This window comes from Panthera pardus, unplaced genomic scaffold, assembly GCF_024362965.1.
Source record: "Panthera pardus isolate Hobbes unplaced genomic scaffold, ASM2436296v1 HiC_scaffold_11, whole genome shotgun sequence".
In the NCBI taxonomy this organism is placed as follows: Eukaryota; Metazoa; Chordata; class Mammalia; order Carnivora; family Felidae; genus Panthera; species Panthera pardus.
This window is the reverse complement of record NW_026526666.1, coordinates 7,932,253-7,956,615: the sequence shown is the minus strand read 5'-3', so window position 1 is coordinate 7,956,615 and position 24,363 is coordinate 7,932,253. Positions and strand designations below refer to the sequence as shown.

General features: G+C 50.8%; 1 protein-coding gene and 1 long non-coding RNA gene across 4 annotated transcripts in view; one reads left to right on the top strand and one right to left on the bottom strand.

Annotated features, from left to right (window-relative positions):
* Positions 1-24,363, top strand: part of MAB21L3 (mab-21 like 3) — a 115,263-nt gene that overhangs the window by 75,134 nt on the left and 15,766 nt on the right. Inside the window, exon 6 of one of the 3 annotated variants that reach the window (XM_053890850.1) lies at positions 2,743-2,977. The exons of the other annotated variants lie outside the window; for them this stretch is intronic. Coding sequence (XP_053746825.1) covers positions 2,743-2,748 — 6 coding nt within the window. The 3' untranslated portion in view covers positions 2,749-2,977. Of the gene's footprint in view, positions 1-2,742; positions 2,978-24,363 lie in introns of those variants that run through there. 3 annotated transcript variants of the gene reach the window in all.
* Positions 16,692-22,128, bottom strand: LOC128773542 (uncharacterized). Its single transcript, XR_008417902.1, has 2 exons — positions 21,795-22,128; positions 16,692-17,118 (listed from the first exon to the last, which is right to left on the bottom strand). It is a non-coding gene; the product is annotated as an uncharacterized LOC128773542 (long non-coding RNA).

The window sequence follows — 24,363 nt, the reverse complement described above, 5'->3', positions numbered from 1 at the left end:
TAAGCATATAAATTTCCTTTTAATGCCCTTTTAGTAGAATTCCACAGGTGTTAATAAATTGTATTTTCATCTTCTTTTAGTTCTGTTTTCTGACTGCTACTGCGATTTCCTCGCTGACCCATGAGGTACTTAGATGTTTTAAAAAGTATTATTTTCAAACATATTGGGTTTCCTAGTTATGTTTTCATTACTGATTTATAAATAGATTGCACCGGAGTCCAAGAGACGGGTCTGAAGGCCTCAATCCGTGGATACTCATGGAGGCCAGCTTTTTCGCTCTGAGCGTCTCCAGTGGTCAGTGCATACAAGGGGTTGTGCGAGTTCGGATGCAAGGTGTAAGGCATGTCAGTTAGATGGTGTGCTGCTTAAAGTTTGTATCCATTTCAGATTTCTTTTTGGCTGCATTTTCCAACATTTCCTGAGAGAGTTGTTTTAAAATCTCCCATGACGAGCGTGGATTTTTCGATTTCTCCTTAAAGCATCGACAACTGGTTCTCGATATGCTTTCAGACCATATTATTAGGGTCATACAGGGTTAGAGTTTATGTCTTCCCAGTCAACTGAAGATGTTATCATTATAAGGTGACTTTTTTTTTTTGAACTGTCGTAAACATTTGCGTAAACATTGCTTTTGTCTGATGTTAATGTTGGAACACCACCTTAGCTGCCCTCCCTCGCATATCATTTTCCGCCAGTTAGCTTTCCACCCATTTGTATCTTTACATTGTTGATAACTCTGTCTCTTGTAAATGGCTGAGTTTCTAAAAACAAATGGAGGCCTTTTGACTCGACTAATACATTTAGATTGATTGCTACGCTTGTGCTTTCCATGTGACCCATTTTCCAAACCTTTTTCTGTCTTTTGCCCCAGCATCTTGCCTTTTTAAAAATTAAGGGCTTTTTTTCTCTTTTTTTTCTATTTCTTTCCCCCTCCTTACTAGTTTGTAAGGTTCATGTACTATCTCTCTGTCTTTTTAATGGTTACCAAGGCTATTTGTCTATATAGACTAATTCTATGGGCTCAGGTGAAAGTTAGCCACTACCTTTATTCTCTCACTGAGGACTCCAGGGTCTTGGCTCCTATCACCCCCCTTCCCACATTATCTGCTACCGTGACCCTGGATTTGGATTCTAGCCTGTTTGTCCCCCCTCCCCCCCACACACAGAGTGTCTTTTATTCCATTGTGTCCCCAGTGTGTGGCACACAACGGACAACAATAACCTTTCAGGACACAAGTGAATGAACCCTCCAGCAACATTGGTACAGGCTTCTCATTTAGGCCCGATGATTTTGGTTTAGGCATTTGGTGGAACAAATATGCCTGATTGCCTTACAGCTTCAAATATCTTGACATGGTGTCTGATGCCCTAGGGATTTCTGGTCTCCGTGCACCACTCACCAAGTCCCCTCCAGTTTTCAAGTCACGTCACTCCTCCACTCACAGTCCTCCAGTCACGTCCCATCCCACTCATCCTAAAATCCAGAGGCCCAAACCACCTGCAACCCCCGAGCTCCCTGAACCTACCTCCTACACCTTTCCTTTCTCACTCCCACCTCCAGTCACACCTTGCTCTTCTAGAATATTCCAAGCATGACTCCGCCTCAGGACTTTTGCTTGTTGTGTCTTCTGAAGACCTTCCCTAACCTTTCTTGTTGTTTTGTTTTGTTTTGTTTTGTTGTTTTGTTTTAAGAGAAAGTACGCACACATGTGCGGGTGCAAATGCAAGCTGGGGAGAAGAGAGGCAGAGGGAAAGAGAATCCCAAGCAGGCTCTAGGTTCAGTGCAGAGCCCCATGCAGGGCTCAATACCATGACCCTGGGATCATGACCTGAGCTGAAATCTAGAGTTAGACATGCAATCAACTGAGCCACCCAGGCACCCCCTTCCCTAACCCTTCTTATACAAACTAGTTATCACTGGTCCCTACTCCCTCCTCACCCCTGTCTTGATATATTCAACTTCCTGTTCTGCTTTAAGTCTCTCCATGGCTCTAAACACCACCTGGACGTTCTTTCCTTCCTTTTTTCAATCGGTCTGTCTATATATTCTTTCTATCTATCTATCTATCTATCTATCTATCTATCTATCTATCATCTATCATCTATCATCTCCCACCAGAGTGGAATCTCTGTGAGAAAGAGATTTCATCCCTATTTTCAAGGTTGTGTCTACAACCCTGGGCACATGGTAAATGCCCAATAAGTAACGTATTGTGTAGAAGTATTTGCAGAACTCCTTCAGAAACTACCTCTTCAAGTCTCAAGCTTCCTGGACTTCTACAGGAATTTTTTTTTCCTCTCTCCTTCAAAGTGGCAGAATCATAGAGTTTTCTCACTTGAAGAGATGGTAGAATGGGGCAACTGAGGGTTCGGACAGGTTGACCTGTTGGGCTCAGCTCACAAACTTTGAGGCGGTTTGCAATTGAAAATCTAAAATCTTTTCCTCAGAAGCCCATGAAGCTTCTAAAGTGCAAGCCTAAGTGATGTAGGAATTGCAACCCGAATCAGACTCTGGCCACACATTTTTGGTGATTCTCCCTCATCCGTGGCCTGTGCTCTCTCACCCCCCCTCGCCCCCCACCCTGGTCCCTCTGCTATGGTTGTCAGGACATCAACATGGGCAGGGCCCTTGTCAGATACGGGGACCTGCTTTTGTGGTCTCTCTTTCTTTCTCTCCTTCTCCCCCTCTCTCTCCCTCTCTTCTTGTTGCTTCTTTTCTCTGAATTCAGAATATATTTGCAGGTTTAAAAGACATGGGAATGTGGAAGAATTAAAGAAGGTATAGCCCTAATCATCATGGAGGAGAGCCTGGTGACCAGCTGGTGGTCTATACTACCCTTTGTTGTATAGGTGAGAAGGAGAGGCTAGAAGAGAGGACAGAAAATGATTTGCTCAGATTTACAGCGCCCCCAACTGAACCCTTGATTTCCCTTCTCCAGCCTGCCCCCACTCAGTAAATAGAGTCCTTGTCCAACCATTTGCTTCAGCCACAAACCCACGTGTTGTCCTGGAGCCTCTCCATCACCCCGCACCTTCAGCCCACCACATGCGTCCCCACGCCTCTACACGGACTCCCTCACTGGTTTCCTTGCACCTGCTTTTGCCACCCGCCCCGCCGCAGGCCACCAAAGTCTTCCCCGCCCAAGAGCCAGCCGTCTCTTTGACATGCAAGTCATAGCACGTCTCCCTGCTCCAACCCTTCCAGGAGCTTCCGGTCCCTCTCAGAAAAACTCAAAACTCCCATTGCAGCCCACACGGCCCACGCGGCCTGCCCCCCACCCTTCTCTCCGGCCTGGCCCACCATCTCGCGCCTCCACCCCATTCCGGCCACAGGACGCCACCGTCCTTGCCTTGTTTCAAACACAAGCTCGCTCCTGTCCCATGCCTTGTACCAGCTCACCCCTCTGTTCAGAAATCCCTTGGCCCACAGTTGACAGAGCCGCCTCGGCCCCGACCAGTCTAACAGATCACACCCCTTCGCTCTGCGCCCCCAGCCCGCTTTCCTCTCCGCGTGGCAGGTTGCCTGTTCTCACTGGAATGTACACTTCCCATGGGTGGAGAGTTGTTTTGTTCACTGCTGCAGCTTCTGCACCTAGAACGGTGACTGGTGCATAGCACGTGCTCGGCGAACGTTTGTTAAACAGATACTTAGATGAAGGGATGAATGCATGAATTCGCCCCACGGTGTGCTTCACTTCAAGGCAGGGCCTGAACTTGAACCCACGACTTCCGATGCTCAGGCCAGGCTCTCCCTGTGGTGAAGTAACATTCGGAAGGGCTGAGGAATCCCATCCCCGGCTCTAGAGGAAGAGAAGTTGCCTCTGGGCTCCGGATGCCTTCCTTCCAGGAAGGGCCTGGCTCCTCTCCCGGTGCAGAGCCCGGTGTGACGCAGCAGAATGCGGGTGCACACTCATGCTGCAGGGGGTGGGGGTGGGGGGGCCAGCGCCGCATCCGGGCCTCCCTGGCCACCGCCGAGGGGAACACTGACGCGTACTTGTAGCTGGTGCTTGCCGGACGCAGCCGGCTCAGCCAGGATCCAACCCAACGCAGGCATTTTTTGCACTCCGTGAGCAACACACACGCACCCGTGCACACGCACACACTTTGCATGGAAACAAAACACATCAGAAAGGGGTCCAGGCCTCCCCCCTCTCTTCCTGCCAAGCATGGGGGACAAATGGTAGGGCTCTTGGCAGAAGGTCTCTGTCTCATTCTCTTCGTCTCTGACTCTAGACCATTCATTTCCTCTCATTCAAACGTCATTATGTTTTGGCTGTGTGACTTTCTTTTGTGAGCTTATATCTTCTGTTCTCAGGCTTTGTAACCTATGAATCTTCTGCCATGACCCAGCCTTTGAAGGCCCGATACAACAGATGGAGCGAACAGTGGTCCTGTGAGGGTGGCATTGTGAATGAACAAAACACTTTCCCAACATCATGCTCAACTCTTGAATGTCATGTAAAATGTCACCTCCCTCTTCGGGGCCCAGAGGGATATTAGAAAAGTAGGTGGAGCACCGAACCCAGACCTGAGAGACTGAGTGAGCAAGCCACCTGCCCAAGCCTGAGGGCTTTGGTCATTTGGTGGCCAGGGGACAAAGACGCTGGGCTCTGGGCTCCTGTGCTGCGGGACTTATGACAGCCCTCGGCCGGGCCCCCTCCTCCTGCCTTTCCCTCCTCTCTACTGCCTCCTTCCAAGGAGTTCTTCCTTGCCCACATGGTGAATTAAGGGACATCAGGAAAGTTCTCTGCCCTTGACTCTCTCTGTCCAGCGGCCACCGTCAGTGACTTGTGGCCTTGATGACCAGGACATGGGCTCCTGAAGGAGTGAGGAGGAGCAGTGGGGGCCTGGCATGGGTGCCCCCTTCACCCTCCACCCAGAGGGGAAGTCCAGGGGCCTGGTGGGGGAGAGGCGTCTGTCCTGGTGCTCAGTGCTGTCTGACTATGAAGCGGCAGGGGGCGCCCGTGGCTCCTCTCCCGCAGACCCTGCAGCAGCTGGCAATGCCACCAGCCCAGAGTGCCCACAGGCCCCCTGCAGAGCCCTGTGCTTTTGGGGTGCCCCGTCAGCTCACCTGATGCCCGGAGAGGCCCTTGTGACCCCCCCCCCCCCGAGCTGACAGCGTGCTCCCGGGGGCCCCTCTTCTCTTACTGCACCATGCGAATCCAGGCCACCCTGCAGACGGTGACTGTCCCTGAGCTGCAGGACGCCCAGCACCTCGCCGGCAAGAGTGGAGGGGCTGCAGAAAAGAAAAGGCAGCCGTGCTCCTCTAACTCCTCTTCCTTACAGACCCGTGGAGGTAAAAGGAGGAGGAAAGGAGAAGCCCCAAGGCTGTGGGTAGGCATTGTGAACCCAGTTCGTCGATGAGCATTTGGAAGCTCAGAGAGAAAAAGGAGTCCCCTCAAGGTCACCCCACTGGATGTGGGCACAGCCATGTCTTTGGCATTTGTCCCAGTGAACACCTCACAGTGCAGGGCGTGGGAGAGGTACGTGGAGACAGAGCAGACCAGGCCTTCCAGACAGAAGCTTTGGCCTTCCTGCCTGCCGGCTCTGTAGTCAAGTGAGCGCCCAGGAGCCAAGGGAGAGGGGGCTGGCAGGGAGTGACCCACATCCTCAGCCCTTGACATGGCTCACTCCTCACAAGGCCATGGGTCGATCTTTGGGGGAAAGGGTACGGGTGGAGCACAGGGTATGGGAGAAAGCGCTGTCTTAGAATTTTCCCTGGGCTGACATTTCCCAGTTGCACCTTTGAACGCTGTAAAAAAATCCTCAAAACTCCCTTTTACGGGAGTTACTCATTCACTCTCGCCTCAGGCCAGATGACCTTTGGCATGTGGTTGGGGTTTTGTTTGCTTTTCTTAAAAGTCCTAGAGTTTGTAGTTGGACCAGTGTCATTTGGGTGAGGAAGAGAGGAATTTGGGGTGCGGTACCAGGCTTCATTTTCCTCCTGCCCTCCACCTCCTGGGAATCTGGAAACATTGGAGAGGTTACGGATTCCGAACTCAAACAGGTTGATCATCTCTGGCTGTGGCCCTCATGGGGTGCTGAATGAGGGAGACAAAAGCACATCAAAAACAAAAAGACAAAATCCAAGCCACCGCCCATCCTGCCCCCAATTCCTTTAGGACCGTGCTCTCATCTGGATGGCAGCTAAGTTCAACCCAGATCATTCTCTTTATTTCACGACTGCAGTTACCCTAATCAGCTTTGCACACCGAGAGGTGCGTGTTAGCAACTTTTCAAAATTAGTATTCCAATCGCCTAAAAGTTAAGTGACCTCCTGTAAGAATCAGGGAGGGCCAATTGGCTGTGTGACCTTGGGCAAGTCACCCAACCTCTCTGGGCCTCAGATACCCCTTCTGCACAGAGGAGGAATGAGTTCCAAGGCCCTTCCAAGGCTGATGCTCTGCAGCCTGTAATCATGCAGCCTGTGGTAAAGGGCCACCCCGACTCAACTATTTCTGACCCACAGATTAGAAGGTTTGTCATAACCACACCCATCTCGGACTTTCTGAGAGCTGGCTGGACATTCTCATCCGGCGTCCCATGGGCCCTCAAGCGTAAGATGCCCCAACCAGACAGTTGTCCCCTTTTGGCAGCCTAACCCCGCTAATAGCCCCTTTTCTCTTCCTGCCCCCAGGCTGAGAGCCTCAGGATCACCTTTGAATCTCACTGTCCTTCAACCTCCACATTCATCTGGTTGCTGAGATCTGAATGCTCTAGTTATGAAGGGCCCTCTGTTCCTAGTCCCACAGCTGCTGCCTGGTTCATACCCTCGTCACCTGTCCCCTGGACTCTTGCTTCCACCTCCAACACGCCCACAGCCTCCCTCCTGTCACTCCCACTCCAACCCATACTGGGTCTGTCACACGAACCCACGACTCTGGCCAACCTCTCCCCACTGCAGACACTTGAATAGTCTCCAGTGGCCAGCGGAACAAACAGCTGACGTCCGGGGTCTTGCAGGACATAAGCCCAACCTTACTTCCCTCCCACACGTCCCCTACATTTCAGCCGCGTTCGGTGTCCCTTGCTTGGGGTTTCCCACCCCAGCTGTTCCCCCACCCTTCACATTCAATCTGGAACACACATAGCTACAGTACCTGCTAAAACCCACCTCTTCATCAAGGCCCCATATGAATGTTTTTCCTTGAAACTTTCCAGGAGACTCCCATTAAGGATCAATTTCTCATTTATTCATTTAGTCAACAAATATTGAGGAGTGCCTGGGTGGCTCAGTCGGTTAGGCATCCGACTTCAACTCAGGTCATGATCTCGCAGTTCGTGGGTTCGAGCCCCGCGTCGAGCTCCGTGCTGACAGCTCAGAGCCTGGAGCCTGCTTCTGATTCTGTGTCTCCCTCCCTCTCTGCCCCTATTCCGTTCGCACTGTGCCTCTCTCTCAAAAATAAATAAACATTAAAAAAATTAAAAAAACACAAAAAACAACAAATACTGAGCACCAACTGTGTGCCAAAAACAACAAATATTGAGCACCAGCTGTGTGCCAGGTACTGTTCCAGGTACTGCAAATTCAATGCTGAGTAAGATGGACACGTTCCCACTCACAGGGAGCTCGCTGTTCGTGGCAACAGAACATGAGCAAACAAGGAAATTGTCGATTCTCGTGGGTACGATAGAAGAGCTCTCAGATCCACTGGCCCTTGTTACAGTCCACTGTAACATGCCTAGTGGTGATCAAGCCCTACCTTGTGAAGCCCCTGGAGGCAGAACCTGGGTCAGTAATCTCTGTAACTTCCACGACGCCTAACATCATGACTTCTATCACTTGCGTGTGGCGGTGCCTCGGTACATGTTTATGAGAGGAAGGAACAAGGGGAGCGAGAGAGGGAGGAAGGCGTGCATTTGGAAAAACATTTTTAAAAACTTTATTTGATTTTATTTTTGACAGAGCACAAGTGGGGGAGGGGCAGAGAGAAGGGGACATGAAGTGGGCTCTCCACTAACAGCAACTAGCCCGATGCAGGGCTTGAACTCCCCGACGGTGAGATCATGACCTGAGCCAAAGTCGGACGCTCAGCTGACCGAGCCACCCAAGTGCCCTTGCAAAACATTTAAGCCAACGCTCCTGGCCAGCAGTGGAGCACTTACCAATATCTTTACTTGTTAAATTCAGAATTGCAGGAAAAGGAAATTCTCATCTTGTGTGTGCCCATTTCGCAATCCCTAGAGATGAGTTTCAGTTTGAGAAGCTCACTCCAGATAGGCAGGGGAAGGGTGCTGCACAGGCCTGGGATGTAATTCCTGCCCTACCATCTAATGATTGAGAGAATTTGAGAACATTTCTTAATCTCTCTGAGCCTTCATTTCCTCATCTGTAGAACGGGGATCATAAAACCTGCCTCATGGAATTGGAAAACCAGATAAGACAGGTGTGTGAGGAATTGCTTCTTAAACTGAAAGAAAGCACCCCGTAACCATAAAATTGATTGGGAATTATCCCAGGTCCGTGTCCTGGCTTTGTCTGGGGAACACTACGATAGACTATCTGCTCCCCAAAGAAGAAAAGCTGCTAAAATCTACCGTTCTGGAAGCTTCCACGGTAACCTTAGGCTGCCCGAAAAGTGACTGGGTCTTTCTTACTCTTCCCTAAAATATGTTCTCCTATGATTGCACCTCTTCTAACCACTAGGGTTGTAGCTGCGACCACAAGAGACACCTGGTTGCCTTCCCTGAAAAGTGTGCCCTTATACCTCAGGCTCCCAGACCAAATGAAATGAAGTCATTTCTTGCCTTTGCCATGATTTGCTAGTGCCGGCCTGTGAAATGCGGTCTGCCCAGTCTCTACTCACCAAACATAGACTGTAAAGGCCCTGCAGACTTCTCTCATAGCCCACTGCTCCTTTCCAGCACAGTCTCAGACTCAGGCACATCTTCTGCGCCTTCCAAAACTCACTCATCCCCACAGCCCCCATGCCAGACTGATTCCAGTGGGGTTGGCATGGTAGGGAATGACTCAGCCTCAGGATGTCGCAGCCAGAATCAAGCCTTTGAAACAGACTATCATTCCAACAAGATGAGATTCCAGTAGGGTCAGGTCTGTGTTGGTGACCCCTGGTAGACACACTTGCCCCTTGCTTGTCCAGACTTTCCTGATGGGTTCCGGAGTTTTGGCAAAAGTTCCTGCAGCATTCTGAACTATCATTCCATTAAAATTTTTTTTTAATGTTTATTTATTTTTGAGACAGAGCGAGACAGAGCATGAACAGGGGAGGGGCAGAGAGAGAGGGAGACACAGAATCTGAGGCAGGCTCCATGCTCTGAGCTGTCAGCACAGATCCGACGCGGGGCTCGAACTCACGGACCACGAGATCACAACCTGAGCCGAAGTCGGACGCTTAACCGACTGAGCCACCCAGGCGCCCCATGAACTGTCATTCCATTTAAGGATTAAGTCCCCTAAAAATGGCTCTCGACCATCAATATCTACTCTGATGAAGTGGGGATATAAGCAATTACTTGGGCACATACACCCCTTCAGATATTTGATAAATATTAACTGAGCTGAAGGAAGGGGAGAGAAGAGGCACCTGGGTGGCTCCGTCGGTTGAGTATCTGACTCTTGGTTTTGGCTCAGGTCATGATCGCAGGGTCGTGGGATTGAGTCCGGTGTTAGGCTCTGCACTGAGTGTGGAGCCTGCTTAAGATTCTCTCTCTCTCTCTCTCTCTCTCTCTCTCTCTCCCATCTCTCCCTCCCCCGCCCCCCCCTCCCCAACTCATGCCTGAATGCTCTCTCACTCTCTCTAAAAAACAAAAGAAAGAAAAGAAAAAGAAAAAAAAAGGAGAGAGATATACAAATATAGAACAATCTGTCATTAGCACATTTCCCATTAGTGTGTTCTTGGCATATCATTCACTGCTCCCGATCACCTCAATCAATCAGGACTCCGGTGGGCATCTCCCCCAGCTTCTGCTCTCCTCCTCTCTTAACAAACATATGCTTTTCGGGGTAGAGCGGGAATGGGGAGAAGAGGGTCTCTCAGACAACTGTCCTCATGTTGCAGGGAATTGGAGAAAATTGCATGGAATAGTCTAGCAATCTGATTCTTGCTCCTGCACTCCACCTCCCCGTTTACTCGGAACCCGGTAGAATGCCACACCCTTAGGGAATTACAGAAGAAAAGATCACCACAAAAGTAAAAGAAGCCATCTGGACAGCAGGCATTTAGAGAGTGGGGGAGGTCTTCTCTGCTGCGGTGGGCTGAACACCATGCTTCACAGGGATGGACCATTGGGGCCAGGAGCTGAGCCACAGCCCCCCTCTGATGCGAGTTCCCACTCGTGAAAGTCTTCTGCAGTGAGGTCCTGGCAGCCACTGGCCCTGGGCACAATTGCTCCTGGATTCGCTTTCCATGGAGGGGCGGGGACACATAGAATTGCCCTGCCATCACCATCCGGGGGTGTAAGCACAGAATCAGGGGAGAGCTGACAGGGACTTTCCACTGAGGACCTGGACCTGTGGCTTGACTTGCTCCTCAGTACATGTGAAGACATCCCCTCCACCCCCCACCAAGACTGCATTTCCCCACCTGTGAAATGTGACCAATGACACACATCTTGTGTGGTTGTTGGTGGGAAAATTATGTGAAATGTATCTGGAAGCACTTTGGCAAAGGTTTAGTACAAATGTTAGTGACTGTCACCAGAGAGCTAATGCACACACAAGACACACCCATTTTTAATTTATTTTTTATGTTTTAGAGAGAGCATAGGCAGGAGAAGGGCAAAGGGAGGGAGAGAGAATCTTAAGCAGGCTCCACACTCAGCGCAGAGCCCAACAAGGGGCTTGATCCCCAAACCCTGGGATCAAGAACTGAATTGAAATCAAGAGTCAGATGCTCAACTGACTGAGCCACCCTGGCACCCCAAAACACACCCATTTTTTTAGTTTATTTATTTTGAGAGAGAGCACACACACACAAGTCGGGGAGGGACAGAGGGAAAGAGAGACAGAGTCCCAAGCAGACTCTGAACCGTTAGTGCAGAGCCTGATGCGGGGCTCGAACTCACAAACTGTGAGATCATGACCTGAGCTGAAATCAAGAGTCTGTGCCACCCAGGTGCCCCCAAACACACCCATTTTTAAACTTCATTTTAGAAATTGATATACAGTAAAATTGGTGTGTGTGCATGTGTGTGTGTGTGTGTGTGTGTGTGTGTGCCCAGTTCTGTGAATTGTAATACATGTACAAATTTGTGTAACCATCATCACAGTGAGACTATGGAAGTGTATCATTGCCCCATTCATCCACTGAGGACTTAATCACAACATATTATTATTTTCACGTATCACTGGATTCAATTTGCTAATATTTTATTGAGGATTTTTGCATCTATGTTCGTGGAATGGGGATATGAAGTTTTCTGTTGTCATTGTGTGGCTTTGGAATCAGGATAATGCTGGCCACTAAAATAGGCTGGGAGCACTCCTCCTTTTTTGCTCTTACTTCTTGACATGTTTGTGAGAATTCACTAGTGAGACCACGGGGGCCAGGAGATTTCTCTTTTAAAGGGTTCCTAACTATGAACTCAATGTCTTCAATCATTAGAAGACCCCTCAGATCACCCTTTTCATCATGGCTGAATTGGTAATTTGTTCTTTTTAAGAAGTTAGGCCATTTTATTTAAACTGTCAGATTTGTGTGTGTGGAGTTGTTCGCAGTAGTTCTCTTATTACCACATTAATGTCTAGAGCATCTGTAGTGATAGCTCTCATTCTGAATATTGATGATTTGCATTTTCTCTCCTTTTTTTTATTCAATGTTTATCAATTCTGTTGATCTTTTCAAAGAACCATCTTTTGATTTCATTGACTTTCTCTATTGTTTCTGTTTATTATTTCATCAATATCTGTTCTTTTGTTATTTCCTCTTTTTTTTTTTTTTTTTGCTTGCTTTGGCTTGCTTTTGCTTTTCTTGTTCTAGGTTCTTAAGGTATAAGCTTAGATGATTAAGCAGATACCTTTCTTCTTTTCTAAGATAAGCATTGTTTTCTTCTGAGCACTGCTTTAGGTACATCCTATAAATTTTGACATTTTATGTTTTTACTTTTATTGATTCAAAATATTTTCTTATTTCCTTTGAAACTTTCTGACTAATTATTTTAAAGTCTTTTGTTTAATTTCCAAGTGTTTAGAGATTTCCCTAAATATATTTTATAATCATTAAACCTAGGAAAGCTGTACAAAACTAAAGAAGCCATTATTTTAGAAATGAAATAGTTTATTGAGCACCTTATGTGTGCAAAGCACTAGGCTAGGTGTTGTTTGGGGTGCAGGGCGGCACGAGATTTAGATCTAGCCTTTGAGGAACTGACTGTTGAGGAGGAAAACCAACATGCTTATGCAAACAAATGGAATGCATGGTGGTCGGTGATACGAGCTTCTACGTGGTGCAGAGAAGGGCTGTGATGGGGGTCAGTCTCTTCCAGCCCAGGTGATCAAGGTCAAGGTTGTGAGCTGGGCTTTGAGAATGGGTAGCATTTCCAGACTGAAGGTCTTAGGGTAACACCATGTTGGTTAGAGGGAACTTTGCTTGGCAATGTCAGGAGACCCTGCCCTTGGTCACTCTCCTGCCATGCCCACCTGAGCCTGGCACGCTTGGCCTGCTTAATTCACATGTCAGGGGAGTGACCGAATCAGACTGACAGGACCGAACTCTTCCAGAAGTTGAAGGCAGCTCCTAAAGCCTGTAGAGAAATGGGCAGTGTTTCCTGGGCCAGCAGAAGGGGAGGTGGAATGACGAAAATAAAGCTAACATCCAAAGAGTATTCTATTCTACTTCCCTCACATCCTGCCGCCTCACAGATATGGTCTGTCCTCCTGCTTTGTCAGAAATTGAGCTGCACTTGGAAGTTAAGGGCTCAAGACCATAGAGCAACTCATTGGCAGACCCTGGAGCACGCTGCTGTGTTGTGGACGTGAGCCGAGTCAGCCCTGGGACTTGAGCCTCTCCAGCCTACGGAAGGAACCCCGGAGTCATTGAAGCCAGCAAAGAATGGGATGGCAGGTGGTAGGAGAGAAATATTTGCTCCTGTCCTGAGGGTTTGGTTCAAGAAACAGAGGGGGACGTGTGAAGTGGAGACGGCTCCCATCCCGTGAGACACAGGAGAGATCAACCACAGAGGAAGAATTCCAGGGAATCCATAACCACATTTTCTTCATTCTTCCTGGGGCTGTCAGTCATATTTCACCCTCTTTCCCATTTTTCTTCCCAGCCTGATGTACCAGGTCAGCTTTCAGCACATAAACAAGAAGACTAAAAGCAATGCTTCTGAGATTTTGGAACTTGCATTTTCCCCAGCAGTTTACCTTTTGCACTTGGATATATTGGCTTTTTTTACTGATACGCTGGTGACTTAACAAGAAGGAAATATGTTTTAAGTCTCCTAGCAAAGATTAAAATAACTAGATTTCATTTTATAGAAAAAAAATTTTTAAGCAACTGGCTGATTTCTCATTGAATTTTGTTACATAAACTCTCTAGGGGGTTGCCACAATGTGGGGAAGATAAGGCACCAATCTTAGCACCTAGCCCAGCCAGTTGCAGACCCCTTGATATGGAGACAGGCTGCATGAAGAAATCAAAGACGGAGTCAAATACCCTAAAGCTTTATGAAATCCCATCATGGCATTTCCAAATGACGCTATGAAATTGGAACTAATCTTGGTTACCTTACCATCTGGCCCCAAAGTGAAAGGTCTATATGACCTGTTTTCTCATGCAAATAACTAGTTTGTTCTAAACAGGAATAATTTTTTTTTAAATATATTTATTGTCACATTGGCTTACCTACAACATCAGTGCTCATCCCAACAGGTGCCCTCCTCCATGCCCATCACCCATTTTCCCCTCTCCCCAACCCCCCCCCCACCCTCAGTTTGTTCTCTGTATTTAAGAGTCTCTTATGGTTTGCCTCTCTCCCTCTCTGTTTGTAACTATTTTTTCTCCTTCCTTTCCCCCCTCGTCTTCTGTTAAGTTTCTCAAGATCAACATATGAGTGAAAACATATGGTATCTGTCCTTTTCTGATTGACTTATTTCACTCAGCATAATACCTTCCAGTTCTATCCACGTTGCTGCAAATGGCAGGATTTCATTCTTTCAGTAGTACTCCATTGTATATATAAACCACAATTTCTTTATCCACTCATCAGTTGATGGACATTTAGGCTCTTTCCATAATTTGGCTATTGTTGAAAGTGCTGCTATAAACATTGGGGTACAAGTGCCCCTATGCATCAGCACTCCTGTATCCCTTGGGTAAATTCCTAGCAGTACTATTGCTGGGTCATAGGGTAGTTGTATTTTTTGAGGAAACTCCACACTGTTTTCCAGAGCGGCTGCACCAGTTTGCATTCCCACCAACAGTGCAAGAGGGTTCCCATTTCTCCACATCTAGAGGAATAATTTTGAGGCAGAAGAAATTTTTAGGAGGAATCAGATTCTGATGTATGCAAAAACAAGGCATCCTATGGGATTTTATATTTCTTCAGGTGCTTTATAGTTCACAAAAGACTTTAACATGCCCTATATCTTTTGGATCACCAGAATGACCCCCAGAAAAAAAAAAAAAAAGGCTGGGAAGGGATCAGTGACTCTGGCCTTAACGAATAGGGAAACGAAGACTCCAAGAGAGTGAAGAAATCCATGGCTTATGGAGACTAGAAGCAGTTTCACACATCTGTGTCCACTTTTTTTTTAAATTTTTTTGATGTTTATTTATTTTTGAGACAGAGAGAGAGACAGAGCATGAACAGGAGAGGGGCAGAGAGAGAGGGAGACACAGAATCCGAAACAGGCTCCAGGCTCTGAGCGGTTGGCACAGAGCCCAACGCGGGGCTCGAACTCACAGACCGCGAGATCATGACCTGAGCTGAAGTCGGGCGCTTAACCAACTGAGCCACCCAGGCGCCCCCGTCTGTGTCCACTTCTAACTAAGGTCTCTATGCCGTAGGAGACTAGGCTCAAAGCTATTTAGAAGGCAGATTGAACCCTTTTGTACTTACTGGTACATCTCCCTAAGGCACCCACAAGCATCTGAGTAATGGTTTTAGGCTGATATTTGATTAGCTTTCATGATGAGAGAATGTGAGATTTTTACCGAAGTTATTTAAATAGCAATGTGTGCATAAACTCGGGCTATCTAATGGAGACGAAGGGAGAGAGAGAGGGAGTCGTGTGGGCAGCTCTGCGGCCTGTCCTGGGCTTACTGGCTTGACTGCTAACCAAGCCTCCCCACTGCATGGTGCCTGTGACTTGGTGGTACCTTTTCAGTGAAGCCTGCCAGCACACAGCCTCATGCCCCCGCACACTCAGCCGGGGACAGGCTTCCAGATGGATCTGGCCTGCTCAGGCCAGATTCTGACCCATTTTAAGTGATCCCTGCTTCCATTCAGGCTCCTCAGGTGAAACATTCACAGACACGGAGGCCTGTGTGTGTTGCGCACTGTGCCAGGAATCCCACGAAGAACCTGAGAGAGTCCTTGCCTCGAGGCTTACATTCTCATTTCTCCTGTCTCTACTGCCTAAATAATTGGCTCTGGGATGGATTTGGTTCTCTAATGTCTTTTCTGTCAGTGAATCCCCGAGGAGGTTTCACTGCTACCGTCGAGCAGTGAGAGAGAAGCGTCCAACCGCCGGCCTGTGCTCCTCAGGGAATGGCCCTGTGGGACCGCCTTGGGCACCTCCAGATGCCCAGCATCCCAGCTTCTGGGCCCGGAGCGATGCTAATGCGCTACCCCCAGTCCCTGTGACCACCGAAAATATCCGCCCACCCCCTCCCCCCTGGTCTGAAATGCCAGTATGGCTCTCACGTGAAAATCACTGAATCAGTCTGACTAGTAAACTTTGTGTTTGGAAGTGTGTTGCCCAACGACAGTGGAGCCGGCAAACCGTGAACCGCAGGTACAACGCGGCACACGGCCTGCTTGTGTGTGACCCTCGAGCTAAGGATCGCTCCCGTGTTTTCAAAGGGTTGGGGGGGAGAGGAGGAGGGAAAGTGATAGACTCGGCACGTGCTCCTGCCAAGTCTGCAGGTGCTGGTGCAGGTGCAGGTGCTGGTGATACCATGATGGAGAAGACATCCTTGTTGTCCCGAGGGAACGACAGTCACGTGTGGGAGAAAACAAACCACCGGAACAGCAAGCGCCATTGTGCAGTGATGGGGCCCTACGCGTGTTCACATGTTGCTATGGAGGCATAAAAGAGGGACGCCCAGCTCAGCCTTGGGGACTTGGGGAGTGCAGATAAGGGGAGCCTGCCAAGGAGAGGTGGCCAGTAAAATTAATCTGGAAAGAGAAGTAGGTATTAGCCAGGAGAAGGGTGTGGTGTGGCGAGATGGAGGGGGTCAGCAGAGCCTCGGCAGAGAGACAGAGACAGAGACAGGGAGACAGGGCACACAGGCTGTTAGCGGGACCCAAGGTAGGGCACCTCAGGAGCTGGACCTGGAGAGGGCTGAGGGCCGTGCCAAAGGACCTTGTGTCTCACAGCTAGATGCTTGGACTTTACCCAGGTTCAAATGCTGGCCCCATCGCTTAGTAGCTGTGCGGCCTTAAGCAAAGCGTTTAACCTTTCTGTGCCTCAGGCTCCTCATCTGTAACCCGTGGTTAAGGAGAGGACCTGTCCCGGACGGTTGTGACAACACCGAATGACACAGCACACACAAAGCACGCAGAACCATGCTGGCTCACAATTCACACTCGGCCAACGGTGGTAAAATCGTTGCTGTCGGGCCGTCGCTGGTTGGCCATCGGCAATAGGGAGGCAGTTGAGAAGCCGTGAGCACCCACTGCGTGTCTGTCTCTACCTTAAGCGCTAGGAGTACAATGGTCTTGTCTCATGACATCCATACGAGACCTAGACCGTGCAGAAATCCAGGCAAAAGGTGCTAAGACGATGAGGTTCCCTGGTGCCAGTTGCCAGTGTGGGGGAAATGGGTCTATGCCATGACTTGTGGAAATGGGTCTATGCCACTCTTCACTGAAGGCATGTAGGGAGTCATCTTTGAGCACGAGGGCTTGCATGGGAGCCCAGGCAGGCAGGAGGTCTGGAATAGGGGCGTGAAGAACTTCTTCATTCAGGAATCACATGCTTCCGTCTTTCTCCTAAAAGGGAAACATCAAACCTGGCTTAAGAGTGGAGAAAAGTAGGGACGCCTGGGTGGCTCGGTCAGTTGAGCGTCCAACTTCAGCTCAGGTCATGATCTCGCGGTTGCTGGGCTCGAGCTCCATATTGGGCTCTGTGCTGACAGCTCAGAGCCTGGAGCCTGCTTCAGATTCTGTGTCTCCCTCTGTCTGTCCCTCACCCACTCACTCTCTGTCTCTCAAAAATAAACGTAAAAAAAAAAAAGAGGAGAAAAGTAGTGAGCCTTCCCCGGACCTGAAACATACCGATCTTTGGCAACTTTGCTTCAGTGACCCTCTCAAGTCATTAGGTCTCTGAAATTTCTTTGGGCTCATGCAATCCTTCAGTGGGTCTGTGTCTCCTCACACAAAGAACGCCTCTCCCTGCACGTGTAGTCCAGCCTGGAGCAGAACAACCAGGGAGGCAGAGGGCTGTCACCCGTGAGTTGTGCCCACCTGGGTTTCTTCACCCAAACAGAGTCCACAGCCTAGGGAGGGCTTGCACTGGACAGAAGAGAAGTCATTTCCTGCCCTCTCTTGTGGGGTCTCCCTCTGTCTGCTTTGCCCCGGCTCAGGGGACCTTAGACACAGACATAGCCTGCAAAGGCTGCCGGGAAGTAAGTGCCAACTTTCAGGACTAAACCCCCTGCCCCCCATTTCTCCTGTTGGCAGTGCAGTGAGCATAGAGAGATCCCCTGCTTCTGGAAAGCCCCTCCAAGGCCTCTGTGCTTTTCTAAGCTGGTGAGGACCTCCAAGGGCAGTCGTCTCTCCACGGGTCGGCCATGTGCCAGCAGACCTGCTACGGGAGCACGGAGGCTACAGTCCTTCTGCTGAGTGTGGCTGGGCCCACAGTGCCCGTGGCCCAGGTTCTGTCATCCCCACTACAGCAGCGGACCGACACTGGCAGTCTCAGCCACCCAGCCCAGGGCCCATGCAAGTGGGACTCTGACAATGCAATCTCTAAGTGCTCTGGGCTCCTGTGAAAGGAGAACATTATCTTAGATATTATTATACCGTAATGAGAGAATGTTCCTGTGTTCTGCGGCTTTCTGGCTGAGCACACCGTGCTCCCTGAGGAAATATGCTCTGATTTATTTCCCCTCCAGAATACTCAAGCTGACACACAGAGACTCGGGTCTGTGGTCATTTCCTGACCATTCGCCTCTCTCCAGGCCACCCTCCACTCCCCAGACACCCCATTGCCTGCCCCTTGGGCCCCAGACCCTCTCACCGGACTACCCAGGTTCTTAGAACTTGCTTTGTACTGTTTAAGCACTTCGCTCAACTGTGTCCATTTAATTCTTAAAATAGTCCTAGGGTGTAAAGATTATCATTGCTCTCATTTCACAATTGAGGAAGCTTAGCCTGGAGAGGTTAAGTAACTTGCCCAGGGTCACACAGTAAGTGGCAGAGCACAGATTCAGACCCAGCCATCTGACTCCATAATTTGGGCTATTAACCCACACTATCCAGCCTCCAGGTCTGTGCTTTTCCTGTGTGGATCTATCTACACACGGAGCGAACTGGGGGCACCGTGATCCTTGGCATCCAAGCCAGGGGACGCCGTGGGGCCGAGGAGCACTGTTGATCAGCACTGACCTCGTGGAAGTTTTAGGCCAAAGTTAGATAAAACTTTCCTTTCCCTCTAGGACACTCCCAGAGCTTCTCAGGTGACCCCACAGTTTGCGTGTCTGAAACCTCTCTAGGAAGCCCAGTATCTCCAGAGCAATTCCTCGGATTCTCAGAGCTTCCCAGACCAGCCTTGGTTTGAACAACTGAGCTGTGGCCATGGAGGTGCCAGATACTGGGCTCTGGGGCCAGCTGTCTGGGCGCAGCCAGCAGTAGGCCATGGTGACCCTCCCTAGGAATGCCCAGTTGACACGTCTTGGAGTCTGTCGGGGTATATCTCTGGGGCTGAGCCTGTCTCCGTGTCAAAGGACAAATGTGTATCTCACGACGGTGATCTTCACTAATGGCTACACTTGTGTTTTATTTTGCCCACCAGTATGGATGCGTGTGGGGGCTTATGTCCAAATATGAGTATGTTCCAATGTGGACACAAAATGTGTTAAAGTTGGCATGAAAAACTGAAAGGCTGGAGGGACATAGCTGTATAGCCACATGTGGGGGGGCGGGTGGGGCACACTCTCCTGGTGGCTCTCAACACAGTTGTGGCTTGTAGCCACCTTGGCCCTCCTCCCTTGCTGCGCTAAGGCAATGTTCCCAGGTGGTCCGGCCCCCCGCCTTGCACCAGGAGGCAGTTTAGTTCTTTGTGGCCTTGATTTCCTTCCTGCAGGAAAGGAGACAGCCCCTCCAGCTTTCCTGGCACTCCCACGGATTTTTGCTCTTCTCCTCTCCTGTGCTCCAGCCATGTGGACTGTCCTCCCCGCCCCCCTCCTCCCCTGGCCACATCAGAGGGAGCTGGCAAACATGTGGTATGGGGCAGTTTTTGAGCCAAAGAAAGGACGGTGCCCAAGGAGTCCCCAGAGCCAGGGCAGGACTGAGTCCCTCCCTCTATGAATTTCAGCATCCCCCCCCCCCATCCCCTTTTGAATCAAGCCTCTCCTCCCCCCAACCCCAGGGGGGCACAACTCCTGGGGGAGGGCCCTCCCCACCCCAGTCATTCTGATTGGTTCACAGTGGGGAGTCAAGTCACTCTCTGAACCACTCTCCAGCCACCCCTCTAGGTCTCTGGGGATTTCACTCAGAGCTTCCTCTTCCCCTGGCAAAGCGGGGCGAACTGGGGGCCGTTAAAACCATGACTCCTTGGAGTCTGACGGAGAGGGAGACACCCAGCTGCTGGTGGGGTCCTAGGAAAGCGGTGGCTGTTCAGGACGCAGACATGGGAGATGGGTTCTGCAGCCTGGCAGGGAGAGGCAGCTTTGGGCAAGGCTCCAACAGTGCCTTGCCAAGTCCCTGCCTCTGCTGCAGCAATCCATACCGCCTGAGGCCCTGCCTCTGCGGGGCCTGTGGCCAGATCTGCCAGGGTGTGGCCATCTTCCAGACTGCTCTCTGGCCCCTGAGGGCTGGGGCAGGGTGCCTCCAGGCCAGAACTCTGTTGTGCTGAAGAGAACAATCGGAAAGCTCTGTGACCTACGGGGAATTGCTTCAACACCTGTGCCTTCCTTTTTCAATCTGTAAAATGGGGATAATGACCCAACTAAGGCGAGAATTAAAAGAGCTACTGTAGGCGAAGCCTGTGGACAGTAATGGCACCTAGTAATTGTTATTGTGAGACGACCCCCAAGGTCAGTCTGGCCTTTTCCCAAGGTCGGCTGGAGGCGGGACGGTACCGGAATGGGATGGGAGCGGGTAGGGAGACTTGTCTTTTGTGGTGTCTAGGCTTGGAAGAAGGGCTGGACAATGCCTTTCACCCCTTGGAAAGGATTCCCACCAGCCAGGCATTACTGGCTGGGTGGGGGACCCGGCTCAGGACAGAGCCTGCCTCTCCCTGCTTGTCTCTCATCTTTGAAGTCTTTTCTTAAAGGTCAGGAGAACAGAGAGACCCCTCTAGAATTTGTCTCTGGTGATAAGGCCAGCCGACATAGGCTCTAAAAATAAACCTTAATAAGATTTTGGGTAAACACTCTCCACCGCAGTTCAGATCACGATTCTTTTTCCCCATTCCTAGAGCAATGTGACCTATGGTGGAGCCTCTTCCCGCAGAGGAAATGTCAAAGGCTTCCAGAGTGCCAGGTTGAATTTGGATGAGGCCCCACTCTGCTCTGGGGCCCGGCCTCGCCAGAAGGACCCGCAGTCTTAAGAGTGAGAGGCTCCCTTCCAGTTCCATCCATCGCGGTGCAGTACCCCGACACTCCAGCTACCCCCTCCCCCGCTGCCCCTTCCCGGGCCCAGGGAACAACGTGAGCTCCGTGGAGTGTGTCTGTACCCAGGGACAGGCTGGGACTGCGACTTCGCTTTGTTACTGTTCCCTTTTTCCCCAACATGTGGTTCTCAGAGGTGGGGACTGCGAGCCTGTCTAGTTTACCGGGCCTGGGGGCCACCCTAGACGGGGCACACAGGGCAGTGCCTGGGGCGTGGAGTGCCCGGGAGAGGGGCGCAGGCTACGGATCTCAGCAGCAGGCGCAGGCCGACTGGGACCTGCCGGCCGGGGCCTGCGGCAGAGTGGTCTTTAGAGCTCCTTCTCACTGCAAAGCGAGAATAGGTCAGCGGGGTGCTGGGATCGGGGTCCACGGCACTGGCCTTCCCCCTGGGGCGGTCCAGACCGGGAGGCTGTAGGAGGTGGGGAGAGAAGGAGGTAGCGCACCGGGAGAAAGGGTGTAATTGGGGGTGGGGGGCGGGGAGAGAAAGGAAGAGGAGGAGGAGCCAGGCGTGGGGCGAGGAGAGGGATGGCAGAGGCCTCGCCCGCACTGCCGCCCCCGCCCCCGCGCTCCCCCTGTCCCCCACCAGCGGTGGGGGCCGCGGTCCTCGGCTCGCGCACGCAGAGACTGGGCACAGGAGCGGTGGGAGGGGCTGGGGTGGGAAGAGAAAACCTGTGTGGCCGGAGGACTGCGCCGGAGACCGAGGGAGGGGGAAGGAGCCAGCGGGGGTTTTAACGACGCCCCGGGGGCAGGGGACGCGCCCCGCTCGCACCTGCGCCGCAGCCCCCCGCCCGCGGCGCCCCCCACGCCCCCGCCGCTGAAGTGCCTCCCACCTACCGGTGTTTTCTCCCAGCGTTCTAGGGGACCGTGGAATGTTTCACCCTTTCCTTCCTGGAGCTGGAAGGAAAGAGTATCGTAGGCTCGCCTCTGCTCCCCGTTCGGGGTGGGAGGTGGGAGAAGATGCATTCTCTCACAAGGAATGAATGTAGGTGGCTGTCACTGTGGGCACAGCTGGCCCCAGACAAAGAGCAGAGCCCGGGAGATCCAGCCGAGAGAAGGGAAACAGTAACCGCAATCTAGAGGGGCCACCTCCTTGGCCTGCTGCTCGGTGGTGAATCCAGCCTGCAGGGCCCAGTCCTCAGTGCCCAGCGCGCCTCCCGACCACCACCGACTAAGCCCTTTTCAGGTTGCCTCCCTCTACCCTCAGACGTACCCCCAAATTAGCTAGTATCCGCCCCATTTTACAGATCAGAAAACTACAAAGAGCTTAAGTACCTTGCCTCCAGCCACACTTCCAGCAGCTGGAAAAGTCCAGACTTGAACCCTGATCTCTCTCTGACTTCGGCAATGTTTCCCCGTGTACCAGGCAGCCGCTCCTGATTCTTCTGCACCCCAACATTCCCAACGCCCTCCTCACCCTCTGTCTCCTTATTCTATCCCCACCCCTGCCTCACTGTCCTGTCTACCTCACTCCTCCATGGGAAGGATGATGGGGAGTAGTTCACACTGAGGTTTCAGTGACCGATTACCAGCCCGAAGCGCTTCCCTTCTCCTCCCTCCCTGAGATCTGCCTTGTAAGCAGCATCTGAGCCTCAGGTTAGAGGACAGGTCCCTGAGGGAATGGGTTTAAGGGACAGCCAGGAATGTGGAGCGGTACCGTTGGGGCAGCGAACCCCCCCGGGGCCCCTGCCGCACAGAGGCTAGGCTCCTTCCATCTGTCGGCGGGTCTGGGAGAGAGTCACTGAACCTGACCTGTGGACCTACTGCGTGCCTCCAGTGTGCAGCCGTGCCCGTCACACGTGTTACCCCCTTGATTCCTCACAATGACCAGGGAGGTGGTTGTTAGTCTCCCCATCTCACAGAGAAGGAAACCCGGGTCTTCAGGAGGAAAGAACTTGCCCAATAAAGTGGTGCTAGTAAGTTGACTTGGAATCCAAACCCATTCATCCATTAAGTGCGTTGTTATTATTTTGCTGTGTGCAGGGATACCGACACGGAATCATCGCTGCTGTTCCCAAGCAGGTGAATAGGTGTGAAGGAATCAGTACAGTAAGACGGTGTATGACGGTCTGAGAGTCGCCCTATGGGGGCGCTGTGGGCGAGTCAAAACCACTAAACAGGTGGTGGGTCCTCCCTAGGGACAGGTGGTGGGGAAGTGGAAGGGAGACAGGGAACAAAAGAAAACCTTCCTAAGAGATACCTATGGATCCAGGGCTTTTTCCCCCTCTCCCTAGTGCTGCCTCCAGAAGCTCTGTGGCTTGGGGGAGGGGTGCACCGAGGCCTCCGATGCCACCTCTTTAAAGGTCCCTTGACTCCCCTGCTCTTCACTGTGACTTCACTGTGACATTCTAAGGATTATTAGATCACTATCAAGTGCCTTGTATTTCTGGTATATTCAGGCAGCCTAAATGTACCGGTATCATCCGTTTTTGGTTTTTTTTTTTTTTGCTTTACCCAGTTCAACAGAGGATGCTTTTAAAATATGCTTGACTTGAAGAACAAGGATTAAGAAGAAAAAAAAAAAAACTGTGGGAGCTTGAGGTAAAAATGGAAAAGAGATGAAACCCAAAGTATTTTCAAGGTGTCTTTCTCTGTGTTTCTTTTTTGCAGGTTTTAAAAGCAGAATTCAAGTGTAAAGCAGAGGGAAATTTCTCTGATGCAGCATTTACATAAGAAACACGTTCAGAAAAAGAGGCTGTGATTCTGAAGGTGTCCCTATTATAACTGCACAAAAGATCTCGGGGGAGGTTTACATTAGTCGGGGAGAGGAGAAAGTAATATCCCCCTTTTCAAGTTGCAGATCTCTCCCTACACTGAACATCCGCACGGACCCCCCCCCCCCCCCCCCCGCCGCCACCCCCCTCCAGGAGATGGCCACACTGTGTTCAGGAGCAGACAAAGCCCTCTTTGTTGTAAGGGCTCCACCTTCTCTGTGCAATTCCCTGGCTCCTTCTGTGACTGTCTAACAAGTCCCAACATCGCACCTGGTGCCACATCATGAGCACACAGCTGTCAGGGAGGCCCTTGTTGTCGGCGGTTGTGCATTTTGCTCTCGAAATGTATCCACAGCCCATTTAACTGCCTCACGGAATCAAAGTCAGTGGGAATAGCACAAGATGGCTTGCACTCTTACAAGCCCATGTGATGTATGTATGTATGTATGTGTATTTTCTCTGACATTTGTCGAGTATTTGCTTGCTAAAGCGCATAGAATGTCACCTAGAGTAATGCTATGTTCTGGTTATCTATTGCTGCCTAATCAGGCTCCTCTAAACTTGGTGACCTAAACAGCACCCGTTTCATTATGTGTTGTGACTTTGTAGATCAGGAATGAGGCAGGGCTCAGCTGGGTGATTCTCCTGCTCCAGATGGTTTGGGATCACCCAGTGGCTTGTGGCTAGTGGTG